Source organism: Symsagittifera roscoffensis, chromosome 5, assembly GCF_963678635.1.
Source record: "Symsagittifera roscoffensis chromosome 5, txSymRosc1.1, whole genome shotgun sequence".
In the NCBI taxonomy this organism is placed as follows: domain Eukaryota; kingdom Metazoa; phylum Xenacoelomorpha; order Acoela; family Convolutidae; genus Symsagittifera; species Symsagittifera roscoffensis.
The window spans coordinates 11,144,007-11,171,556 of NC_087066.1; the positions used below are offsets into that span (position 1 = coordinate 11,144,007).

At 42.5% G+C, this 27,550-nt stretch overlaps 1 protein-coding gene across 1 annotated transcript; it reads right to left on the bottom strand.

The window, feature by feature from the left end:
* Positions 1-779: 779 nt before the first annotated feature.
* Positions 780-6,058, bottom strand: LOC134845993 (uncharacterized). The gene is made up of 5 exons (XM_063863144.1): positions 5,884-6,058; positions 5,686-5,817; positions 2,543-2,864; positions 2,172-2,422; positions 780-1,808 (listed from the first exon to the last, which is right to left on the bottom strand). The coding sequence occupies exons 1-5, from the start codon at positions 6,018-6,020 to the stop codon at positions 1,574-1,576; spliced, it is 1,077 nt and encodes a 358-aa protein (XP_063719214.1). The 5' UTR covers positions 6,021-6,058; the 3' UTR covers positions 780-1,573.
* Positions 6,059-27,550: the final 21,492 nt, after the last annotated feature.

Below are 27,550 nucleotides of genomic sequence, written 5' to 3' on the forward strand. Positions count from 1 at the left end.
CATCTAAAATAGAGTCAACTGATTTATACCAAAGTAATCCGACAGGTTTATTTGTTTGATCGATTGAATCCGATAGCTAACGTCGAATAAACGTTCATAAACTCTGCATATTTTTTGTCTCTCTTGATATTCATACTTTTGCAATAATTTAGTGACTGTTTCTGTTGCAGCCTTTCGAAGGAGTCATAAAGAAGAACTCTGCTCCTTCCTTACGGTTGCAACTCAGAACCTCTAATGACTTCTAACTGAGCGAAAAAAAAAGTATATGATAGTTATAAAAATTAATTCAATTTACAGTATGTGCGTGGTGTTTCAAAAACTGCTCTGCCCGATACTAGGTTCAATCCAAAAATATATTCATCGTTGATAGCACTAGAAAGCATCGCTCAATCTCCAATTTTGATACCATTTGCTCGCACTATGAAAATCACACGGTTGCTATAAAATAAAAAGTACTGCAGCGCCGCTTGACTTATTGAAAAACTTGACCTCTTAAACTGACCCCACCCCCCCCCCCCCCCCCCAAATAAAAATAAATAAAATATGCACCACCATACAAGATTATTTCACGCCAATGCACATGTCGAATATTGTACCTACTTAATATATTCACACTCCCTCTTTGCAATAAGGGTCTTGGAGGCGGTAAAAGAGATTGGAAAATTATAACCAACAAGCCAGCTTCTAAATTTGCACTCGGTTCCAGAGGAACCTTTCACAAAACTTCAAATTGTAGGCTTCGTTGCAACGTCTAGTTCAAACTTAAACCTCGAATCATACAAAATTAAACAAAGTTTTGATTTCACTTAATTTATACAAACTGGTTCCATTTGTGCACTATGTTAGTTATAAAGGAAAACATGGTTAGTCTTCATCAAAACATCCCTTCACCAATCCCGTTATATTAGGATTTATATTTAATATAGCTCATTTATAATAGAGTAAATTTTCATCTAACTACGATTAATGTTTCATTTAAAAATGGGGTAGCATGAAAGATAAAACTGAAGAAAGGCTGTCAGTGTAGCTGATTATCATCAGCATCATTTGCATTCTTCTTCAAATTCTAACTACGAGTACGTATCTCTCAAAGCTTTCAGATCGCTCATTTTAGACTCACCCGAAAGATTATTCTAGGTTTAGTTCTAAAGACAACACAGCGTTTCAACTTGATTCTACAATTGTGCATAGATTCAGCATTAAACTACTAATTTGAAGCAAATTTCTTTAAAATTCGAATGTGTTCGTTCTCTTCTTGGTACATTGGGTTCTTTGGTTGCGCATTTGGATGTCAAAGCCGCGATAGCCGCTTTAAATGTTAGAACAGCAAACAAGCACTGAGATAACTGTTGTGCCAATAAGTCGAAAGGTCAACAAATCGAAAAACAACCTAGTATTACGTAAAACTATAAATTTTGATGCCAAGACATGAAAATACTCCTACATTGACTAATTTTGTTAATCCTTTCGCCCAATTTACGAACAATTTAGAACACATGCAGATTTTGACATAAAAAATAAGTTTTAGGCGTGAAGCAGTAATCAGAAAACGCCGTCTTTACTGCTTTTCTGTTTATTCATCCTTCTTCTCTTGGCTTTCCTTGACCTCTTTGTTTGCGTTGTTCTGTATAGCCGGATACTGAGACAGAGATCCAGTGCTAATGTCCAGAGCTGACTTGGGGTGGACTATCTCGAAGGAGACCACTCTTCCAGTTCCACTCTGAGTCACGTATCCACCACTGGGCAGATACGCCAGCACTTCCTGCAGTCGCTGAAGGGTCTGCATCACAGTCAGGATGTCCTCCAGTCTAAAAAAAAAAGTTTTCGTTTTTTCCAAAAAAAAATCAATTTAATCACAAAGTAAGCTTTGGAAGCAACCTATGGTCATCATTAAAGCTTTAAAGCAATCTATAGAGCTTTGGAAGCAATCTCGCAATTCCTCGTTGGATTCTTGATTCACGAAAAAAATGCAGATCTCGTTTTTGGTTATATTTCAATCAGAAGCTTTTTAAGACATTTCGATAAAGCTTTTAATTTGTTAAATTCATTGAGCTAGCAAAAAATCTGCCAGAAAAAAAAAGCTGGCGTGCGTGCTCGCAAGCCACTCAATGAAACAATTCACGAATTAAAACTTTCAATTTAAAAGAAAAGTCTCATAACTGAACACATACTGTCTCATGTCGACGTTCTTGCTGGCTGAGTAGTAGTATGCCTCTGCCTTGGCCACTCGGCCAATATCTGGGTCATTGTCCGGGTTGATAGCAGCCACGGAGAACTTGTAGGTGTCAGGTCCACACAGCTGCCTGATTGGGGGGTCCAGGTACACTCCAGGGGGGAGAAGGTCTCCAGCAGTCAGGAAGTAGATCTCATGAACATGGTCCACCAATATCTCCGCCTTATCGTGCAGGTTTTCCAGGAAAGACTACAAAAACAAAAAAGAATCATTCATCAAATGGCCCGATTAAATCCCAAGCCTTGCTAAGCTAGTTCGAGTTCATGTCATAGAAGTTGGGTGAATTAACCTTGTCTGTCAGCTACTAACCTCAACATCCCTGTATGAGGGAAGGCCGAAGTCATATCGTGATCCAATGAAGCAGTAGTCCTTCCCATCCATAAAGTCCACAAACTTCAGAGCAGACATGTCTGTTTCGAGATCAGTCACAATTTTGTAATTGAACTCTCCCTCCGATTCCAATTCCCACGAGACCCCATCGTTCAGTCGGATCCACTCGTCTGTCTTCGGCAGTTCGCTTCTCGCCACATGGCGTCCGGGTCCATAAACGAAGTCATGGTGGGCTTTTCGGTTGAAAGATTCGACCGAGTACTCAACTTTGCACCACCCCGTTCTCTGTCGACCGCCATACCTAGGTGGATTGTCAACATTAAATTTATCTCTTTTTATCCAGTAACATATTTAACACAAGCGAGAACACGACAAAAATCAACTCTATAAAGTGCAATAAGAAAAAGAACAAGCCTCGAATTAGAAAAATTGGGCTAAGTCTCAGTTTCGATCTACGACCTAGAGATGATGAGTCTCACACACTAACCACTCAGTCACAGACGCTTAAAACATCACCAACACCAGCCAAAAATAAAGCATAGAACAGATGCTATGAAACTTCATATGCAACAGATCAAGATTACAGCAAAAAGGCCACTAAATAAGAGAAAACTTTTAATGTACACTTTTATTTGCGAGTTAGGTTGGATTTAAAAAAATAGTGTAAAGAAGAGAGTGACTCTAATTAGAAAAATGGGGGGTGATATCGACATCTATTTTGAGGCAGTTAACCTAGAAAGCTATCAAATAATTTTTCTGTACTCTTATTTTGAGGGCACTGCAAGCAAACAAGACTGCTCGTATCAGGGAGAAGCTTTGTAGGTCACAACTGTCCTTTACCGTGTTTGATGTAAATTTGGTTTAAAAATTCAAATGAAAAATTTACAACTTCGAAACCCAACTTATACCTGCACGGAAGGATAAGCACGCGTTTTATGTATTATTTTATTATTTGAAGCAATTACCTTACATTCGTTTATTTTGAAATAATTTCCGAGCAGTATTAGCCTTTGATAAACACGTAAGTAATGCGCATTAATTACCGCGAATTGGTCCAAAATGGTCAATTTTCAAAACCCCATTATCTTGCAAGAAATCACCGTTTGAGTTTTTTTTTCAAATTGAGCTAAAAGCAGTCAACATAGTCAACACACAGGGGGAAAATTATCAACTAACGCAAGGAAACCAAAAAAAAAATTTGAAAACTTCAAGTTTCCAGCTTCAGAGAATCAAATTGATATCCATGAACTATTTATGATCGACATTTTTTTTGGTAAAAACTTCAATTGAGAAAAATGAATCGATTTAAGAATTTTTTTTTGCTGGAAAATCCAAAAAACAACCACTATCGAAAAAAGAAGTTATTCACGTTTTTTGCACCATTTATACTTTCGTAATTAGATTTGCCTTCCTTTCAGCTAACAAACTTGATTTTAATTTTAAAATAACTCAGAAGCCAAACCACAAAAAAATCAGATTTAGCTTGAACAAATTTAAAGGGATGCCATATTTTGAATGATTATCTCAGCCTAAATTACTTAATAGCAACTTGATGAGTTAGCTAACTACTTCTAGAGCAGCTATCAATAGGTTATCCTTTTTTTTTCGAAGTAGAAAACATAGCCAACAGTTGGAAAAAAGAGCCAATGAACGCAAAATATGTATATATCCTAGAAGCTCTTTGACTTTCCAGAGCAATTTATGATTGACACTTCTTTTGATTAAAAAACAATTTGAGAAAACTGGATCAATAGGTGAAATTTATTTCCGCTGGGAAATCTGAAAACTAAAATCCACTTTCGAAGCTAGATCACGTTTTTTGTGACATTTACACTTATGCTGTTCGATAGTGGAGTTTGCCTTCTTTTCAACAAATGAAATGAGGTGAACTTAAAAAACTTCAAAAGCTAAACACCGCGAAACATCAAATTTTGTCTGAAAAATTTTTAAAACTTTCATGAAAGCAAACAAAAAAATTAGCAAAACCTATGAGTATTCACTACGTTCATGACTCTTAAAAAAAGTTTGAAAAAAGTTCATTACTGCAATACTTTCAAATGTTTGTCTCATTTTGCGCTTTGAAGAATAGATGAAATGCGCTAGCAAAACAGTCCAGCAAAAATATTAGTCACGTAAGAAAACTCTCCAGCAAGTAAAAACTGAGCGCACACACGCCAAAATCTATTTCCAGCATTTAAATGACCTTGTCAGTCAAATAAGCCGATACTAAAAAATCCAAATCCATGTATTCAGAAAAAAACGACCTTAAGTAATTCGTTTCTATGCGACTTTTCGCCCATTTGAATGTTAATATCCATTTTCCAGAAAACCAACATGCCATTACTTCCACTACAGCTAACAATGCTTCTGATAGAAGAATGGTTTATACTGATATAATAAGAATTGTTTACATGGGAAAAACATAATTGTCGATAAAACCGATATTTCAGTTTTCCCATAAATATTCTAGACAGAGGGAAAGCTTCGCTACGCAAACACTAGCGAGAACACGACAAGCAGCTTTATTAAGTACAATATGAAAAAGTATTAATAAGCCTCGAATTTGCGAAAATTCGGCTACGTCTAAGATTCGCACCTCAGATCTTCCGATTTAGAGTCACACACACTTACCACTCGGGCCACGGACGCTTATTAGTACACAGAAAGATGGAATATTAAACGCTAGCCACAAATAAAGAAGAGAACAGAAGCTATGCAATTTCCAATGCTACAGTGAAATTTCCTAATAAGTAAAGACTTTTAATGAACACTTTTATTTGCAAGTTAGGTTAAAAAAAAGAAGGTTCTTAATAACACACTAAGCTGACGCTAGAGTAAATAAATATGTTTCTTAAGCATAAACAGAGACGTTTTTTTTTCTGCAATACAATCTATTGCGATATAAAATTGCACAATCCTCGCACTGGTTTATTTTGACCATTTTCCTTAGGAAGATTGAATGAGAAAAGAGTAGACGACCATACCGATTATTTACTCTCATGTTAACTCATATTACCTTAAGCTTAATATTAATGTTAGGCAACTACCCTCTTCAAACAAAGACAGACCATTGAATGGTGAGAATAATCCGTGCTACTTTCTACATAGGCAAATTAACTCACAATTTTGAGATATAGCTGCTCACAAGGAAACTCAGCACTCCAACCATGCAAATAAGGATGAAAATGCAGAATAAGAACCATCCAGAACGCCAGACCGACTTGTGCTTTCTGACTGGACGTAGTTTCAAATCCCTGAAAATTACAAGAAATATTTTTATAAGTTTAATCTTCGAACTTTTCTATTGAAAACTTACATACCTTGCTTCCACTTCGAAGGTTTCTTCGAATTCGAAATTAGGGTTCTCAAGGTGCTCCACATCGTCAGCTTCCCCTATCTGAGCATCAAGATCCTTAGCTTCTTTATATTGAGTCGATATAAATATTGGAACAACCATGGTTTTGCCTGAAAAAAAAACATTGATATGATATCAGCGCTGTTTCTTAGGATTCATCATCTGATCTTAAACTAAAATACAATATACTACCAGTTTCAATGTTTCTCAATTGGAAATTAGTCTGTCACCTTTGGAAAATTAAACATAATCTCTTACCAGCATACCTAAAAATCAAGTACGAGAACCAAATTGATGAGAACAATAACAAAAAAATTAGACTTCAAAGAAAAATTCAGCAGTCATTATATCAAAAACAGTTTTTTTTCAGAAATTCAATTTAGAATGGAACCAAATTGAAAGCAAGAATGCAAACATTACCAACAGCAGCTTAAGTTATAAAACTATGAAATTTAAATTTAAGAATTAATTTCTATCTATTTTCAATAAAGATATCTCTCTGGCAACCTATGGAAAAACATCGTGGAAACAATTTAAATTATCATTGTTACTCTAGTATTCTGTAAAAATTTACTATCCTAGACAAAAATTGCATGACCTACACTTGCATCATGTTATATCTTATCATTTTGCAATTCAAGTGCTCTTTTTTATATATAATGTACCAATCCATCAGAAGATTGGAAGACGCGGCTAGTAATCGTTACCATAAATAAAGTATCTCCATCTTGTTGTCCTTTTTAAACTCAATGCAATTGCAGAACTTTGGAAATGGATGCCATTTATTGTTTTCTTTTTTTTTCAATTGAATCGGTTGCTTAACCTTTACAAAGAAAGTTTTTCTTTTCTTTTCTTTCAAAAGTCAATTAAGAATACAAACTTTAATTACAAATGGCGAATCGAAAGTTTAGAACAATAATGAACCATAAAACACCTCGACCTTTTTAGATTTCAACTTTTGTAACCCCAAGGCGTTGAGCCAAGTCAAGACTAGTTTCTCCTAACAGGAGTCGTAACTTTAGTAGTTTATTGACTGTAATTAACGAGTATTTTTTCAGCAATTGTATTCTTTTTTTGTCTACTATGGTCAAGAGTACCAGAGTAACCAAGGTTTCAGTCAGGAGTCCCTCCATCACATATTCCAGAAAAAACCCATGAAATTTTTTAGATATGAAAAGGATAATGGTAAAAAGGAGATTATTAGTGTTGCTGTGTTAAAAATTAAACTCAATACGGGTTACGTTTCTTCATTAAAAACAAATCGACTCGAGAAAATAATGATTTGTATGACACTTTTTGTGATCTTTGATCGTTTCGTACAGATAGTTTAGAATTTTAAAACCTGAAGATGCACAAAAATGTGCGAAAACGTTCGATTGAATTTAGTTTTAACGCATTCTCAATATAGTTTCAACGCATTTCTCTTGTACTCGAAGAGGCGCAATTTCTAAGATGTAGCATGGTTCCTTTATCTGTTGGTTTCTGATAACATCAACAAATAATTTTCCTGTTTTTATAAAAATAACTTGCACCACTCCAGTATCACTTTTCACTGTTTTCACAATATCGTCAACGTAACGGAGAAAAAAGTTAGCTTGCTGCACTGACTTATTTTTCTACCTTATCGCGATGCAATTTCTAGAGTACCAGACAGTTTCACTTATATTTCGATACCCATCATCTAATATATCATCGCATTTTACGTGATACCAATTCAAACAGCATTCATATTCACATTACCTACCTTTTGACTTGTACTAGACTGTGACATTCGACCAGAATGGACAAAAATGCAGATACAACAGTTTCGAGTTTTTAGCAGCGAACCTTCCGAATTGGCAGTTTTGAAGGATTAAGAGCGTTATTCAGACAATTAGACAAATCGTGAAAGCTGAAGGATTCGGAAATTTTAAAAATTCGAAATGATGACGGAATAATTCTGAGAAACGTCAAGAACGGCCATTTTGGAGAAAAACCAAAATAAAAACAGAACAACAATAGTTGCGACGACGACAACAACGTGAAAATTGAGAATCAGAATCGGAGAAAAACAGGAGTAGCAGAGAGAGACCGTTCCGAATTGCAACTATTGTGTTACTACAATAGATGCAAGGCCGTTGCAAACAACGGTGAAGGGTAGAGGACAGCCTTCCGGAAGGAAGATAAGGGTCTTATTTCCCCGGATTCAAGAATCCGGAGGGGTCTCGGGACTGGAACTGATATCATTTTATACAAACTTTTAATTTCCCTATTATGTCCTGAATTAAATTTAAATAACATCTGAATTCATTTTGCAAGGATGAGAAGCTAGCAGTTGGGGGAAAGGGTTGATCCATCTTCGATGGAGATGATGATTTTTATCTACTGAACAAAAACAATAAAAATATTATAAGTAGTAGTAGCCCTGATTTTAGGAGTGACCTCGTGGTCTGGGGATACTGAGACCCAGCCATGAGTTCACTTTTTTTGCATGTAATTAAGTTAATCTGAGTGTTTTGACCGAAGCCGAAAGCAGTAACGTTTTTGTCGACCCGATGTTAGAAAGACCACCAAAAGAACTGGTTTTGGTAGAGACGGTGAAAAGTAGGTAAAGCTTAGTTTAGACGCTGGCCAGTCGCTTTATAGCTTAGCTTTATTTTCCGTCGATATGTACTTCCGGGCGAATGTTACATAGATGTTTTTATGGCGCTCCTGGGTGTTATTCTTTTTTAACATCATGACCGGCAGAACCGTTAACGAGCACTCCGCGCTGAGCGGATGCTCACATTAACACCCTTAATAGGCCAAAACCGCCGAGGCGGAAGGGTAGTTCGGAAGGCGAAAGCCTTCCGGATTACCGTGAATAGCTTTTTAACCTAGTTAAGACCGAAAATTCACGAACAAGGAAGGGTGGGGGATCGGCCATCCCCTCGTTCCCTGAGAGCTCCGTGACCAAAAACACTTAAAGATATAAATAAAACCAAACAAAAATTAGTATAGTACCCAAGAAAAACAAAAAATGTAAAAAAATAACCGAAAAAACCAAAAACAGTAGAAAAAAAGAAAAAAAAATCAGTAGAAATCATCCCCCCAGACAAGATGTGATCCGACCCTCCCGTTTGTTGTTGATAGATACATTGTTGTTACAGGCATTTATATCAATCAGGATCGCTACGATCATTTTGTAGCCCGTTTATGAGGATTGTAGGGTTGTTTGAGTATTTAAGCAAGTTAATGCTAATTTGCGCTCAATCCGGAAGGGTCTGCTGATTTGCGCTCAATCCGGAGGGGTCTTGGGAGAAGACTGATCCGGCAAGCAGTACAAGGAGCAACAAAGAGGGGCTCAACGACAACAAAAGTCGACTGTTGGGTATCGTTAACAAGTTTTGTATCCCTTTTGGTACAAAATTATGATAGTAATCTGTGGGGGGCTCGACAGTGCTGCACTGTAGTGACCCTTCACCGAACTGCGAACATCCGAGTTAAGCACCTTAATTCGGATATTGAACAAACCCGGAGGGGTATAGTATTACTAATATTATTACTTATATAGCCTATATTAATACTCCTATATCGTTTTTCAGTGAAAAACACAGTAAGTGGACCGGTTTTTAGGGTCAAAATAGCGATATTTTGATCCCCCCCCACAAATCGCGATTTTTGACATATCGATATTTTTTGAAACAAAAAAAGCGCTAAATTGGTGTGTTACATCGTAATTGCACTACTATAGTAGGTAGAACCGGTTAAGTTTAGTTCGGAAGTGGTTGGAACTATTTTGGTACCAAAAACCGCATTTTCGCGATTTTTGAGAAAACGGAACAATATAAAATCAGAAAATTTTTTTTTTTAATTTTTGAGTTAGGACAGCAAAAGTAGCTATTCGGACAACTTCCACTAGTGAATCTACAGGTTCTAAAACCCGCATACCGAAAGCCTTCCGGGTTACAGAGAAATTGAACCTAACGTGTTTGATTCAGTGGATTCATCAATCCGGAGGGGTCCAAATAGCATAGTTTTTCGTAAATTTTTTTTAACTATAGCGTTTTAGATCGTGTTTTTTGCCTTTAACTAGAAGAGTATAGGCCTTCTGAGCTCGGATCAATAATTTTTAGGTTGAAAAGAACAGAATTGCGCGGAAAAAATTGGGCGGAACCTATAAGAGAGAAATTTCTTGACTTCAGAACTAAGACGTTTTGGTTAATAACTTTCGAGCTACTGGACAAATCCAGTTAATTTTGGTACCAATAGATCAGAAATTAGTTGATCTTACTAATAGGAACAAAAGTTATTCGAAAAAGTAAGCGTGAAAATTTTTGAGATTGTTTTTAGCAAATTCATCAATTCGGGAGGGTAGACCCCTCACGTTTTATAAAAAAAATTTTGGAAAGCCCTTACACCCCTACCAAAGGGTAGAAACGGTTGAATAAGGCAATTTTACGCTGTTCTAGAAGAATAGGGAAGGCTAAAGGCACCAGAAAACCTTAATAGTGCCGGAATTAGGCTAGCGATAAGACCCTTCACCGTTAGCGTGAATTGTCAAATAAGAGGCCTAACTACAATCCGGAAGGGTCTAGGGAAGGACAACATACCCTTCTAGTTGATACAAACAGCATAATAGCATCGGAGAACGTATCTGGAGGGGTATAGGTTGAAAATCAAGGAAGTCTCAGAAAAGCTAATTTTACAAAACCGGAGGGGTCACAATCAGGAGGGGTCCAAATTTTTCCTGATTCGGAGGGGTCCCAATCCGGAGGGGTCTTATATATTGAACAAACCCGGAGGGGTATAGTATTACTAATATTATTACTTAAATAGCCTATATTAATACTCCTATATCGTTTTTCAGTGAAAAACACAGTAAGTGGACCGGTTTTTAGGGTCAAAATAGCGATATTTTGATCCCCCCCACAAATCGCGATTTTTGACATATCGATATTTTTTGAAACAAAAAAAGCGCTAAATTGGTGTGTTACATCGTAATTGCACTACTATAGTAGGTAGAACCGGTTAAGTTTAGTTCGGAAGTGGTTGGAACTATTTTGGTACCAAAAACCGCATTTTCGCGATTTTTGAGAAAACGGAACAATATAAAATCAGAATTTTTTTTTTTTAATTTTTGAGTTAGGACAGAAAAAGTAGCTATTCGGACAACTTCCACTAGTGAATCTACAGGTTCTAAAACCCGCATACCGAAAGCCTTCCGGGTTACAGAGAAATTGAACCTAACGTGTTTGATTCAGTGGATTCATCAATCCGGAGGGGTCCAAATAGCATAGTTTTTCGTAATTTTTTTTTAACTATAGCGTTTTAGATCGTGTTTTTTGCCTTTAACTAGAAGAGTATAGGCCTTCTGAGCTCGGATCAATAATTTTTAGGTTGAAAAGAACAGAATTGCGCGGAAAAAATTAGGCGGAACCTATAAGAGAGAAATTTCTTGACTTCAGAACTAAGACGTTTTGGTTAATAACTTTCGAGCTACTGGACAGATCCAGTTAATTTTGGTACCAATAGATCAGAAATTAGTTGATCTTACTAATAGGAACAAAAGTTATTCGAAAAAGTAAGCGTGAAAATTTTTGAGATTGTTTTTAGCAAATTCACCAATTCGGGAGGGTAGACCCCTCACGTTTTATAAAAAAAATTTTGGAAAGCCCTTACACCCCTACCAAAGGGTAGAAACGGTTGAATAAGGCAATTTTACGCTGTTCTAGAAGAATAGGGAAGGCTAAAGGCACCAGAAAACCTTAATAGTGCCGGAATTAGGCTAGCGATAAGACCCTTCACCGTTAGCGTGAATTGTCAAATAAGAGGCCTAACTACAATCCGGAAGGGTCTAGGGAAGGACCACATACCCTTCTAGTTGATACAAACAGCATAATAGCATCGGAGAACGTATCTGGAGGGGTATAGGTTGAAAATCAAGGAAGTCTCAGAAAAGCTAATTTTACAAAACCGGAGGGGTCACAATCAGGAGGGGTCCAAATTTTTCCTGATTCGGAGGGGTCCAAATCCGGAGGGGTCTCAGTTTTGCCAATCCGGAAAGGTCCTACTTTTGCCAGTTCGGAGGGGTACTGTTTTTTGTCAACCCGGAGGGGTATTATTTTATTAAAGGACTTAGGCAAAGAGAAGAAAACATAATAGTGAGGGGTAATAGGTTATTAAGAGACAGGCTAGGAACCAGTGACTGCACTGGTAACTTGCCTTTAAAAAAAAGACCAGACCAAAACAAAACAGGTCCAAACTCGGATATTCGCGACACTAATTTTAAATTAAAAAAGAGTGTGTAACTCATTGGTGTGGATTGAAATCCAAAACGTTTTTGAGAAAAGTGACTGCCCTGAGGATTTTAGTAGGTCTAGCTCGGGCAGTCCGAAGACAGATAGGTAACACAGGACTCGGTGGGTGCAATAGACACCCACTTGAGAAAGTTATTGCCTTCAAGTTTTGTCTGTTTGGTGCAGCACCAAGCAGGGAAAGCTCTTTCTTTATAAAGCAAGTTCGACTATTGTACTGCGACCGCCTAAAAGTACAATACACATACGTTTTTCATAAAAATATTCTTATTTTGTTATATCTGGTTTTAAATCAACAGTTTGTGCTTGATTGGGTAGTGAATACACTATCTTTTAAATTGACTGATATCATCATACTGTGCTAGTTCTCAAATCTTACGACTAATAATCGATTGTTGAGAATAAGTTGTAAATACGCTGTGCCGTGATAACATACAAGGATTCGTGGTCACTATTTAATAGAAATTTTTGGAATTTATTGTGTTGTGTTATTAGAGTCAGATCAAAAGACAACTAATAATCGAACTGAGTGTATAGATAGTAAGAAGTGAAAATGAGTCTAGACAAGTCGAGAATACCTAAACGAGGTAACAGCTCTAGGAAATTCATACCTGAAAAGCAAAGAAAAGCAATGACCGACCGTTTTGTGGAACGGATCACACGAACCCGGACCGACAAAGGGGAGACGGTTTCAGGCAGAATGGTTGAAACCAGGAGTCAGAAGTCCTCAGAAGAGCTAAAAGCTATGCTAGAAGTGGATGTCCATCCGGACCATGCCATGAATGAGAACCAGGAAATACATGGACCGGAGGGGAGAGACAGAATGCTGGCGAGTGAATCTACTCCGGTAGAACAAGGCCAAAATTTCGCCACTTCCACTGGGACACTGGACCGAGAGGAGATGTCGGAACTGTCCGACATCTCTACTGGAATTGTGGCAACTAGAAGATCTCCGACAGACAACACCATGATGGCAGGCGTGACGGAGAAACAGACAACGTCCTCATCGTTCTCAGAAAGAATGAAGAACACTTTCGGAAACATCTTTCCATTTACCATGGGAGCGGGCACAGGAAATGAAGGTGAATCCCAGGAAGAAGAAGAGTACGATGAGGAGCAAGTGGACTTTGGATCTCAAGTCAGCCTCAATAGTTTAACCCAGGAGAATGAGGCATACACCGGCAGAAAGACTGGAACCATGGACAAATTTGGTGTGGTGAGAACGATAAGTAAAGACACAAACACATCAGGCCAGTCAAGAGATTTTGCGAGTATGACAAACTCAGGGACGCGAACTGGGGAGAATAGAAACATAGGGCTAGGCAACGCATCGGCGGATCCTGAGGTGCATAATGAAAAGGCGTCAAGGCAGAGAATCAAAGCCCGAATCTCGACCAGCACGAAGCTACCTGGGATCGACAGGGTGACACCGCCACTAGTGACGCCACTAGTGGAAAACGGGGCATCATTAGAAGAAGCCTTGAACAACATAGTGGGCAGTATAGAAGAACAAAATGAACAGATGTCCACAAGAATGAGTGAACTAGAAAGAGCAGTCCACGTTGAAAGAGACAGTCTGCGGGAAGAAAAAAACCGCAATAGACAAGAAATTGGTAGGAGCGAGAAACGCTTAAAGTAAAGAACGGACGAGCACATAGCGAAGAACTTGTCGCGAATGACAAGAGAAGCGGAACAGAGAGAGTTACGCTTAAGGGACGACATGGAGAAGTTAAGAATTCAGCATAAGCAGTCTCTTGGGACTCTTGACACAAAGATAGATGCGATGATGGAGAGGCGAACTCAGGCTATCATGGATAGGTTGGACAGGCTATTAGGCAGCAGGAGTGGACCAAAAGAAGGGGAACCGAATTCGGGGGGTCCCAGCAGGGAACCGAATTCGGGGGGTCCCAGCAGGGAACCGAAGGTGAACTTCAATGACCATCAAAAGAGGAGGACACATGGATCCACTAGAGGTAGGGGCAGTTCATCAGGCTATGCCACGAGGAATAATAGAACATGGGGCCCACACAGTAGATCAAGTTCAACAGGGAACAGACAGACCTCAAACGAACGACCAAAGCAAGGCACACATGCGACTGGGAGAGGTGATTCCGGTAACAGGAGACATGCGAGCTCAGGGAGGAGTCATGTGGGCCAAGGGGGAAACAGTCACGGCGATTCGGATTACAGGGATGCACCGAATACAGAGCACTTAACAAGGTGCAATGATACTCAGGCGGGGCACTCGAGAGATGCTACGACAATGGCCACAGCCTTTGAACCCCTGAACAGGTGTTTGGAGACATTCCTGACAAAGTTATCCAGAACTAATGAACACAGTGAAAAATCTAGAAGAGTTTTCAAGAAACCAAGATGCTATAAAGACGAAAGTGACGGCTGCATTGACACCTGGATAGAGGTGATAAAACTGCATTTTGAGGAAGAAGACCTGTCAGAAAGGCAGGAGTGCAGTGCGCTCACCAGTAACTTGGAAGGGACAGCCCTAAACTGTGTGATGGCCAAGAAGCAATATCAGCGGGATACTGCTGAGAAAATCTTCGAAATCTTGTTGAACCGTTTTGGCTCAGGGGTGCAAGGACACCAAGCAATGATGCGCTTCGAGAAAAGGAGGCAACTAGAAGATGAGACGATAGACAAGTTTCTAGACGATTTGGAGATGCTTAGAAGACGCAGCCAACGGGGTGAGTCAAACAGAAGGTTGCACCTGGCCGTAGCCTCAAAATTCATCGATGGTGTGAAGAACGATGAACTTAGAACAATGCTAGCAACGCATTACACACCACTACCAACCAATGCGCCAACACCGGAGAAGTTGAGGCTCAAGTCAAAAGAGTATCTTTTGTTGAAACCTCCTTCGAGATCTGGATATTATTAGAAACAATTATGGCAATTTTAACAACGGACCAGCAAACCAAGGGAACAACTGGTACAAACCGTGGGAAGATATGGACAAGAGACGCCCTTGTGCCATTTGCAGGCCATCGGACCATCATAAGTCAGCATGCCCAACTTATAAACAAGGCATGAAAGCAGTAGGCCTTAGCCTCGAGGACGAAGATAAGCCAGAAGTCGATCATGAAGATTTCATGAGAAGAGTAATTGCAAAATTCGGCCCGAGGTGTTTCTTTTGCAACTTGGAAGGTCATTTTAAATCGGATTGTCCGCAATTCTGGGATGCTGTAGCAGACATCAAGCACCCAAGACATCAAGCACCCAAGGCAACCCTATTGAGTGAAGCGGAGGCGCGCAGAAAAGACAAACCGCAAGAGCCGGCGACGAAGAAAATGTAAGCGGTAACTGAAGAGACATGCGAACCGGAACCAGTGACTGCGGAAGATGACTTCAAGATTGATATAGGGCAGCCGCGAAGGATGCTCTAAATAGAGTGCAGCAGGAACTGCTGACAAAAGAGATCGAACAAAAAGTGAAACTCGAACTGGAAAATGAGAAACTACAGGAGAAACTGAATACCTTCGAGGCAACAGAAGCAGAAGAGACAAAAGCACCAAGTAGTTAGTTTGAGCATGAAACTTAATGTGATCTCGGGGCAGAGGTTCGGCATGGTGCCACAAGGAAGCAAAATACAGTCAATAATCTCGGTGGCAGGACACCAGGTAATCAGAAATCTGAGTGAACCATCAGAGTTCCCTTTGATGCATTTGGACACATATGCAGATTATCTGAGGCAGGTGGAACCACGCACTGAGTCAAGAGCTGTGCAAGCTTTACTAACAACGGGTGGCCCTCGCATAAAGAAGCTTCATGGACGCTACGTGGAAGTCTATGGGCCGTATCAAGTGATGCTGAACGTGGATGGAATCATTATCTAAACTAGGACTTATGTGACGACAGATAGTGACCAAATCGGGCAGATCTATTTGGGTGAAGAGGAACTCAAAGTCCGCAGGATAGGCCATGACGCCATGATGGAGAAAGACGCAGTACACATTGGGTACGAAGCAGATGTGACTGCACATCTGCTCGACACCAACGGAAAGAAAATCGGAGTCACAGGGCTTCTGGACACTGGAGTGGTAGTGAGTGTGATGCCGATAAAGACTTGGGAAAGAATGGGCTTCACGAGGTAGTAGAGGTACTTGAGCTTCCTGGTGGTAGAGAATTTGGACGACGCCGATCAATTCATCTTGCGCAGAGATTTCCTCAGGAATTTTGACGTGATGATCGACTTGAACAACGGTCTAATAAGGATTAGGAACCGGGATCGGAAGTATGTTAAGAAACCATTTAATAGAATAATAACAAACGAAAACAAGGTACTGATTTTTTTAGACAGAAAAGTAAAACTACAGCCGGGACAAGCAATAGTAGCAATTTTTAGAATGAGAAATATGAATTCGTTAAGTGATAGTAAACAGATTTGCTTGGTACCGAATCCAAATAGTCAAAGCTCAGTGATTTTAGGCCGGAGCTTCTCGGTAACGCGAAACAGACTGTGTGTCAGTGTGTTATTGAACACACTGGACACCACGGTTTCAATCCAGCGTGGAAAGAAGCTTGGTTACGCTTTGCCGATGAGGACCGACTATGAAGAGACACAAAATTTGAAGAAATATGGTGTGAAAGACTGTTCTTATCATGCCAATAAAAATAAAATTTTAAAAAGAATTATAGAATTAAAATCTATTCATAAATTGTTTTCATTGAAGTCCGACACGGACGACGGCTTATCGAGCTGCTCGAATTTTCCGGATCGCCTCTCGTCATAAGAACTAGAGTCGGACAAACCGGTTTTGCCAGAGATAGAACACTTAAAAGGGAAAATAGGCGAGGGAGACTTCGAGCTACTACGGGAGGTTTTAAATCGGAACGCGGATGTATTCTCAAGACATAGGGCGGATATCGGTTGCTGTAATTTGGTCGAACACGAAATCGAACTTGAGGAAGGCGCCGTTCCCCATAGGGAAGGCAAAAGACGAGTGACGCCACATAAGTGTGCCGGGCGGAAATAGAAATGTTGCTCGAATACGACATGATAGAACCCTCGAAATCGCCATGGGCTTGCGGGGTAGTAATGGCGAAAAAGAAAGGGGGGGCAGCTTAGGTTTTGTTGCGACTTTCGCTACTTGAACGCAACGGCCACTTTTCAAAGACTGATGGCTAAGGCTTAGACCGGAGTGACAAAGAAGTACGGGAATCTTGTGATGTGTTAGGTGGATGACGTAGTCATAGCAACACCGACCCTGGAAGACCACATTGATCGGCTCGATGAGATCTTTGGATGCATGAAAAGAGCAGGCTTGATATGCAAACCGTCGAAATTTGAAATCCTTAGGGATTCAATCAAGTACCTGGGAAGAATGGTGGACTGCCGGACCCAGAAGCAGTAGAAGCAGTGTTGACATGGAAGGCTCCCAGAACAGACACACAGCTCCTGAGCTTCCTAGGGTTTGCCAACTACTACCGTGAGTTCATAAAAGGATATGCAGACAAGGTGTATCCCATGCAGAAGCTGATGCGCAACAAAGGAAAGAAGTTCGAATGGAACGAAGAAGCACAAACTGCCTTCGAGAACATAAAGCGGGAACTGTGCGAAGCGCCAGTGCTAGGCATGCCCACAGAAAAGGGCATGTATGTTCTTGACACAGACATGTCGGTAGTAGCCATCTCAGGAATATTGCATCAGGAGCAAGAATGGAATGGAAGAACGGTTCTCCGTCCCATTGCATATGGCAGCAAGGTCCTGAGTGACGCTGAGATGAAATATGGTGCACCAAAAGCAGAAATGTTTGCAGTAGTCACATTTGTGGAAAAATACCGCGCATACTTGGGGAGCGCTTCCTTTAAGTTACGCGTAGACAACAGAGCGTTATCCTGGTTGAAGACCTACTCGATGGATCAGAGTTATATTGGATGGCTACCACATGATAATCGAGCACATGATAATCGAGCACATATGTTCTTGACACAGACGCATCGGTAGTAGCCATCTCAGGAATATTGCATCAGGAGCAAGAATGGAACGGAAGAACGGTTCTCCGTCCCATTGCATACGGCAGCAAGGTCTTGAGTGACACTGAGATGAAATATGGCGCACCAAAAGCAGAAATGATTGCAGTAGTCACATTTGTGGAAAAATACCGCGCATACTTGGGGAGCGCTCCCTTTAAGTTACGCACAGACAACAGAGCGTTATCCTGGTTGAAGACCTACTCGATGGATCAGAGTTACATTGCTAGCTGGATAGTAAGATTGGATGGCTACCACATGATAATCGAGCACAGGAACAGAAGCAAGCCAATCAGGCAGAAATAAAGGAAGGATTCTCGTTTATGGACAAAGAAACTTATGAAGCGCTTCCCTTAACGAGATGGTTGGACAAGTCTGGACATCCAATTCCAGGACACCCTGAGTTACCTGTAGAGAAAGCAGCCGAGATAAAGATCCTATCCAAGGAGGACCCGGTCCCCTTGGATCTGTTGCTGCGCTCAAACCTGGTCCAGCAAGAACTCTCTCGCATGAACATAAACAGCCGCTCATTATTGGATAAAACGGTGCAGGTCACACCGCAAGTGTTGCGGATGCTGGGTGGATTGTTAGAAAGAGAAGTGACCAGAGATGACCCCGAGTGGGCAGCAGCAGTGGCATCACTGACAGTCAGGGAGAAGGTGAAGATCATGCCGTCCAGACGACAACACGAAGAGAACGAGAGGGATTGTGGGACAATAGTTCAGCAACTAGTATCCTCAATACCACACGAGGTTTTAACCAGTACTTCCTACGGACGGAAAGAACAGGGGAGCAATACGCGAAGGGAAACCGTTACCTTTGTGGACCAGGATAAAGAAGGTGAAAAGGTAGAACGAAACCTGGTGCAAGATTGTTTGTCCGGGGAGACGAACGATGGAAAGAGCCAGCGAGTTCAAGATCGACACCCAGGACAAGGAAGTTTGTCCGGGGAGTCTGATGTAGATGAGGAAGTTCCTGATGGGAAGCAGGACCTGGGGAGCAAAGTGTTTTCCGGGGAGCTCAGATGGATGAGAAGAAAGCACAGAAGTGACCCAGGAGATGGTGCAGACTCCGTCGCAGATTCTTCTACAGAGGACAATTCCCGAAACTCAGGAATTGACACCCACTCAGACAGGAACTCGAGCTCAGGATCGGAACTGTCGGAATTAGCGATCCACACCTAGTGGAAACTCGAGCAAGGGATCTGGATAGAGAGGTATACCAGGACCCTGATAGTGATCGCTACCTCATACCAGGTGAAAGAGTCTTTGATAATGCTGCGGATGATCTGGAGACAATAGCGGTATCCAAACGTTCGATGAATCTGTTGCCGCAAAAAGAGGTAGTCAGAACTGATCTTCAGCCATTCGAACAGGAAACACAACCATTGGCAAAGATTTGGTGCGTTAAGATGGAAGAGGATACGCATTGGCCCAATGAGCTGAATAGTCAGATGAGGGTCATGAAGTGGTACTTGTAGGCGAGATACAGACTCTCGGATCTTCTAAGGGCGCAGAGAAATGACCGCATGACAAGCAACCTGAAAACGTGGCTCGAAAATGGTACTCCGGACAAAGGAGACCTCGAGGAAGACAGTTACCGCATTCTGAGACAGTATTTCATGCAGAAAGAGGGAAGGTTATACTTGAACAAGGACAGGATTGTGGCTTGCAAGAGAAGAGAAGAAGACAAAGTCCTATACGAGTATAACGCGATAGTGTTGCCGCAACTCTATCAGACAGGACTATTATTTAGGTCGCATGATCAGATGGGCCATCAAGGGATCGACAAATTGTATCAGAGGATCCTGAAGCAATTTGAGTGGCCTGGAATGAAAAAGGCAGCTGAGAAGTGGGTAACAGGTCAAGGATCCAAGGAAATTGCGAATTCCTTTACAGTCGATCGAGTCGTCTGAATTCAATGAGGTGGTGCAGATAGATCACCAAAAGATATGCATGACAGACAGTGGTTATAATCAAGTCTTGGTCATGATAGATCACTTCACGAAGTACGCAGAGGCCGTGCCCTGCATAACAGCCTCAGCAGAAGAGACATGCGACCACCTGATCAAAACGTGGATAGCGAGACATGGTTTACCGATGACGTTTCAATCGGATAACGGAACAGCTTTCGTAAGAGAACACACAAAAGAGCTAATGAGACGCTCACAAGTTGCTCAAGCTCACTCCACGACATACCATCCACAGACAAATGGCCTAGTGGAAAGGCAGAATCGAACGTTAGTGTCGATGCTGAGGGTATATTGTTCCAGGTGCATGACCGATCACCAAAAGGTGATGGGAGTATACAATAGCACACAACATTCCACCACCGGAGTTAGTCCACATATGATGCTGACCGGGCACGAGAAGTCCTTGCCCTTGACTTTCTTCTACCCAGAGTATGAGGGGAAGAAGACGTCACCACAGGTTTATGTAAGCGATGTAATTAGACGTCAGCAAGAGTTGAACGACTTATGTAGACGAAATACTCAGCAGGCACAGGCAAGGCAGAGGAAAAGATTTGACAAGAAAGCAGCTGGTGCAAAAGCTTATTCGGTAGGGGACTAAGTATGGGTATTTCAGAATGTCATACCACCGAAATGAATTAAAAATCTTTTAAAAAAATGGAGGGGACCCTTCATGATTACGGAGGTGCACCAGGAGGGACGCTTTTATAGACTGAGTACTGGCCGAGCCGCTCATAACGAAAACATTAAGCCACACAATCCATCGACAGAAGACTGGTGTATACCTGCAGACATGGAAGAAGGGGATTATCTTATGATGGACCCTGCTTGTGAGGTCAATGAGAAGGGCACCAGGGAAAAGAACGATGGATATGAGGTCATAGAGGAAGGAACAAGTACACCACTGGACTTGGACCCAAATGACGTGATTGAAGCAGACGATGAAACTTTACCCTACGGAGAAGAGGACTGGCAAGACCCTGAACAAAAGGAGGTTCCTATGAACTTGGAACCGGATCTTCCGTTCACGATACAGACTCGTCAGAATGACAGGATAAGATCCAAAAAGAAATATAACCCTTACGGCGACAATTTTGTAGGGGGCAGGATAGATCTAAAGAAGATAGGGGAAGAAGTAGTGGGTCTAGAGGAAATAACTGTGTCACAGGACTTTGACATAGTCGATGATCACGACGATGAGTGGATCGATGACCGGTCGAAACCCGAGGTAGAATTCGACGACGAGCAACAGCAGTCATATGAACAAGACTTGACAAATCTGCGTGTCTTGTAATGGCTGAACGAAATGACGTCGGACCCAAAGCAGACCAGTGTCACGATTCACGATGTGGATCGTGAAAGCATAAAATACATGAAAACCGAACGAGAAGATTCCAGGAGGGGCGACTACTCATTCCGGCTTCCAATCTCGACTTGATACCCGGTATGCGATCAACGGGGACGTCGATAGATATTTTTGTCCGGGGAGTGGGGGTAGGACTTACCCACACTGAAAATTTATTAATACAAAAATTAAGAATAGCAAGAGAGACAGGAGACTTAGAAGCAGAAACAAGCGAAAAACCTAAGAAACCTGACATAGGGAGGGTAGTTGAGTCATATTTTAACTTATCAAATGAATATTCAAGTAGCATAATACTAACAGACAGCGATTTCATACTCACGGATAGAACATGTGCAATAGCAATCACAGCAGACATGAGTTTTAAGACAGCGTTAGCAGCAGATTTTAAGAGAGAATATAAAAACATAGAATTCCTTTGGAAGCAAAGACCAGGAGTAGGGGGCGTAGCAACCTTGCCTCCGGCGGCGTCACAGATACCGGGAAAATACCTATGTTTCTTAGTGACACGGGCGACGGAGAAGAGGCACGTGGACCCGGAAAACCTAGTCTTGTCCTTGACGAGATTGAGAGACTTCCTCGTGGAAAGGGATGTGAAGGAGCTTTCGCTTCCAGTGTACGACCCGAACAGAGGACGACTGCATCCTCGGGAATTGTACGCGCTTGTACACGTGATCTTTTCTGATACTAATATACAAGTATACTTACATAAGAAATATTACTTAAGTATAGGCTGAGTTAAGGTGACATGCAAGAGGGTGTCAGACTAAAGTAGGTTATGTGTGTTATGTTATGTTATGTGTAATGTTATTAAGGTCCTGGGTAAGAAGGAGTTAGTGACCTCGAACAACTGAATAACAATCTTAGGAATAGATCCAAATTTTGGACTGTCCAATCTTAGGTCGAATTCCAAACTTTTAGAGACCGATTCATTTTAATAAATTTTAGGATCAAAATTTTTTTATCTGATAGTTTTAAATAAATTTTAACGAAGTTAAGTTGAAACTGACAAGTGTGATACTCGTGACCTCTTTTCTAGATCCTGATTGATCATTTAATTGCTCACTTGCGTCAAACCTTGAATCAAATCGAATCAAAACCTGAAAAGAGAATGGATAATTTCAACTTGGATGAATTGATGGACCTGGCAGAGGCATATGTAGGACCGATGGTAGATGCGATCTGTCGTCGGCTAATGGATCGAGACTTCGCTCTGGAGTACCCAGAGGTAGTCATGTTGCTGACCGCCCTGATAAACATCTCGGGGCATGGCAACCGTGGGGACCGTCCCACGGAAGTCCTATTGATGGCAGCATACAGAGAAAGGAGATTACTAGACCGCCCGAACATGAGAGTGATGAGGTGGAGAAACGGGGCTCTCTCAGGGAGCGACTTGGCAAATGAGCCTAGATTGGGAAGTTTTAGGAATTATCAACCAGGTGAAATGCCTTTGCCCTCCAAGCCCAAGCCTGGGCTGACGAGAATGCATCGAGAAATGAACAGCGAGGCTGCCTCGTCTGGTTCACCACTGAGAGCAGCTGTGCCACCAAAGAGGGCAAAAGTAGAACAAGGGGTTCAAACGAACCGAACCATGCAAGATCTAGATGGGATGAAAGACGAGCTGGAAAAGACCAGAGAGGAGCTGGTTGAGGTGACTAAGACCATGCTCAGTACGGAGGAAGATAAAGACATGTGGAAGAGATTGTTCGAAGACTGCAATAAAAAGCAGGGTGAAGAAATTGAGCGCTTGAGGCGGGACTACAAAGAGCGGATGGCGTTGACAACAGCCGTGGAGAAGGGGATACCTGCAAGGAGTGTTCCTCGTGGGCAGTCCCCGATGAAGCTCTTGACGCCTCGAGAGATGAGTCAGACAACGAAAACGCGACCCCCGACAACAACAGGTCGAGTGACAATCCCGGACCCGAGTGACACCTTGGGTGACCCAGTCGTGGAACAAACGGTGAGGAAGCTGATAGAGACAGCTGGACGACTAGTCGCCAACAAGAATGGGCCAGGATCCGGGCTGACTGCACCTTATGGAACGATCGACGATACGGGCAGAGTACGACTCTCCCAAAGCGTGATGACCAGACAGGGAGTTACAGACACAACGCCACCAATGGGGAGCTCTAAGGTCCCAGAGAGGAGGATGCGAAAGATGCCGGCGAAGAAATTGTCACGTGTAATAGATGTAAAGAAGAACAATCAGTTGAAGTATAACTTTACAGGAGTTCCAGAGGCGGATTCGAGAGCTTGCTTCAATCGACCGACCTGGAACCCGGCAGTGAACCTGCAGCAACCACCACTGGGGACATCACATCTGATACTGGGAGATATCTTAGTCAGAGTACTCTCGAACTTGAGAACCTCTTGGGTCACCACGGCGATGGCCTTCCGAGGCGCGACCATAGCCCAGTTGTTTCGGATGGTGGAGTTGATGAACCCAGGGAGAATCCCTAATGTAATGATCCTAGTTGGGACAAATAACATCTCGAGAGGCTCGGATAACGAGGAATCACTATGGGAATCAATGATGGTGTGCTTGCTTACTACTCTCTGGCAGAAGTTCAACTGCGAGGTACTGACCGTTTGCACTGTGCCAATGAATGCAAGGAGTCTGACTGCAACAGGGAAAAAGCACAACGAAGGAGTGGTCAGGTGGAATAACATCCTAAGGAATCTAGCAATTCGGAATGCCGGAAGCATGATCATGGACATCGAACATGAGTTGAGAGCTATGGATCAGGCCAGGCTGACCACGGACGGCATCCATTTCGATAATATAGAAGGACAGGCTTGGTTGAACAGAGTCTACAAGGACCAGTCGAGAGGAAAGACGCCCTAACAGGAGATCTCTAATGTGGTCGAGGCCAACATCTTCTCCATGGCACATATACAAGGATTACCTGATGAAACTGAACCACCTTCAGACGGTGAGCTTCGCAGCGGATGCCATGAGGATGCTGAACGGAGCAAGGTTATCGGTCAGCGGATTGTACTCGATAACAGGAGTGGACTGGTTGATAGCGGCTGGCATAAACTTCAGCTCTACAACTGCCTTGAGGTTTGCTGACCTAGAGGGACTGCCCTCTAATAACACAATGGGACCAGTGAACGCCCGACCGTTACAAGACGTAAAACTGAATCACGATGAGGGGAATCGAGAAGAGAGATCTGGAAGATTTCTGATAACGAGGGCGCCGATTGGACAACAAGTGAAGATGTTCAGGCAGCTTAAGACACCCCCAGGTCATGAGAAAGAAAGAGTATACCCGAAGCAAGTGAATCAGGAAGGTGTTGCCCAAAGATACGGCGAATTGAAAGCGAAAAAGAAAGATGAGACCATCTTTGCCGCGTACGAAAAAGCAGAAATGAGGAAGGCCAAGATTATGATAGTAGCGAATTCAGAGTTCGTACATTCTTCCAAGTCTCTGTTTTGGCCGGACGTCATAATGTTGGCAGCGGTCGATCTGGACCTACTGCAATCCGTGTCAATGGCTATCGGAGTAGAAAGACAGATGGAGATGAACCCAATCACGATCGTGTTTGCTGTCATCAATGACCATCTACACAGTAGAGGTTTCCTGAGCAGACTCAGAGAGCCTACAACGGCAGAGAAGGCTGTATGGCCAGCAATAAAAGACATCCTCGAGTCAATGGGTGAAGTAGTGGATGCAATGAAGGAGGGGTCCTTCACCAAGGTGACACCGAGAGCAGTGTTCGCGCTGTCTCCGGGGTATGCACATCTCCCGGATGGACTGAAATTCGTGTATGCGATCGTGGCCTTGCTTTCGGAAGGGAAATATGATGTAATCATATCGGCCCCAAACCGCATGATAGAGATGGATAACCTGAAACCACTCAGAGCTGAGCTACCTGCGGTGTGGTCGGATATCTCAAACGCATTGAGAGGATCGAAGGGCCATGTCCTACTCATGCTGGTGCTGGACGAGGTGCTGGGGTTGGAACTGTCCAACTTCAGTCGACAGCTCAAACTGAAACCGGGAATAGGCGACGAACATCGAGTGATCGTAGCAATTTCGAACGACCTATGGTTCCGAGGAATGGAAGCAGCAGGAGAAAGTGAGAGAAGTAAAAATTCCCAGGAGAATAGAGCTCACTTGGAGGCGATGGTTTTGAGAACCAAACCAGAGGCTAATCAGTGGCTAAATCTAACTCCTCGAGTAGCGGCATTGGGTGTGGATGCTTCTGAGCAAGGCCCAGTAATGATCAAGAAGATCCATGCCTACTTGTTAAAGGAGGTGAACCTGGCGGAGAATGCTGAAGAAAAGACAGCCGAATTCGTAAACAGAGTGTGCCAAGTTACCCTGGAAACTTTCTGGACTCAGAAGGTAAAGGGCGAAGAAGGCTTCGAACGGACTGATAGCATGCTGCAAGGGCTGGGAGCCGGATGGACCGCGTCCTTCTTGGCAAAAGTCTATCCGAAACTCTCTCGTTACTTGATAAAGGAATTCCTCCAAACAGTAGTGGAAGTGTCGATTGTGGAACTACTCCCTTGTTCGTGACGTTTGGAGGAGAGAGCTTCGTGAAGGGACCGGTGATTCTGCTCACCGAAGGAATCCAGAACTTGCGGTTAGATGGGCTTCTAACATTGATTGCGATTATCCATGGAAACTTGGGAGGACTAATGAAGCTGACACGTTACCCAGAGCAGATGAGAGAGAGTGTGAAGAAATTTGACGTGAAGAAAGCCACGGATTCGTGGAATAAGATAAGAGATCTGAGACATACTCTTATCCAGTACCTCCTACATCAGAATCGCTTTGAAACGGGAGAGGATGAGACGATTGGGAGGGAGGAAGACGTGAGACGACATGTGGGGGGCATGCCCCTACTAACTGATCTAAGCTTGGCTATGAGGACCGATCCCTTAGCGTTGATCAGAGGAGCCACAGAGTTTGTGACAGTGATTTATGGACCAGCAGTCACTATTGCGTTCCCTGATGTCAAGGTGGAAGCATACAGGAGGTCGGTGCTGCACCTGAACCTCATATCAGCAGTGGTCGGTAGTGCGCTGAACTGGTGTGAGCAGCAGGTATTGCGGGAGCTCATGAGCGAAGATCTGTTATTTGCGAAAATATCAGAGCCAGAAATGACAGTCATCAACTTTGACGATCACTTCCGTGATCGCATGGGAGAGGTAGAGAGAGGGCACATCGAGGTATTTCCGAAGCTCGGGAATATAAGACCCTATGATAAGACGAATGGTGAAATGACCAGAGGTCCTCGCCTCACTGCAGCATATCACAAGGTGAGAGAAGAGACGAGAGATTGGGGTGATTACGAAAAGCTGCCAGAGGAAATCCCCGAATTCCCTCTGATAAGAAGGATGTTGCTCGGATCAGTCTCCGTAGTACAAACTCCTAGACTAAGAGCGTTTGAAACCAATGAAAGGAGGATAGGGAAATTCGTGGAAACGATGGATCCGTACTTTGTGGGGAGGAATGCCGCCGTGCTACAGTACACGCGATTCGCCTACACGGATCAAGCGACGAGAAGGCGAATAAGCAACGCCGCGACTCCGAAGCCTGGAGCGTTTGACACGCAATGGGCGGAATTAAACCTAGCGCCCATGAGAATGAGAGGCAGAGCCGAATTGCCTGAGGCCTCCCTGATTTTTAACAGTGTGAAACAGGGGCTAACAGTGGGAGGATGGTTGCAGACGAGAACCTTCCTGGCACCCTTCGGCTGTGAGGAAATCAAAGTGGTCCATGGAGAAGAGGAAGATGAATCTGCTGGCAGATTAATCGTACCGAAATTTCCGGAAGGGGCCAAGACTGAAAAGCAAGGATCCTCAAGCTCGAAAAAAGATACATCAGAAGGACACGATGGGCAGGGAGGAAGCCGTCGAACGGAGGAGCCCATGCAGCAAGGTACCGATCAAGCAGATAGGGAAGAAGACAAGGCATCGACAGGAGGAATATCCAGCCTGGATTTGAATTTCCTCAGTGACTTTGAGAATAATGCGGATACGTTGGAAGCGACTGAGCCAGCAGACGAAGGCACTTCGACACTG

Coding starts and splice junctions, on each gene's coding strand:
- LOC134845993 (XM_063863144.1), bottom strand. CDS start 6,020: ATGGTTGTTCCAATATTTATATCGACTCAATATAAAGAAGCTAAGGAT. Junction 2,423..2,542: donor CCTCATACAGGGATGTTGAG/GTTAGTAGCTGA, acceptor TTGTTTTTGTAG/TCTTTCCTGGAAAACCTGCA. Junction 1,809..2,171: donor AAGAACGTCGACATGAGACA/GTATGTGTTCAG, acceptor TTTTTTTTTTAG/ACTGGAGGACATCCTGACTG.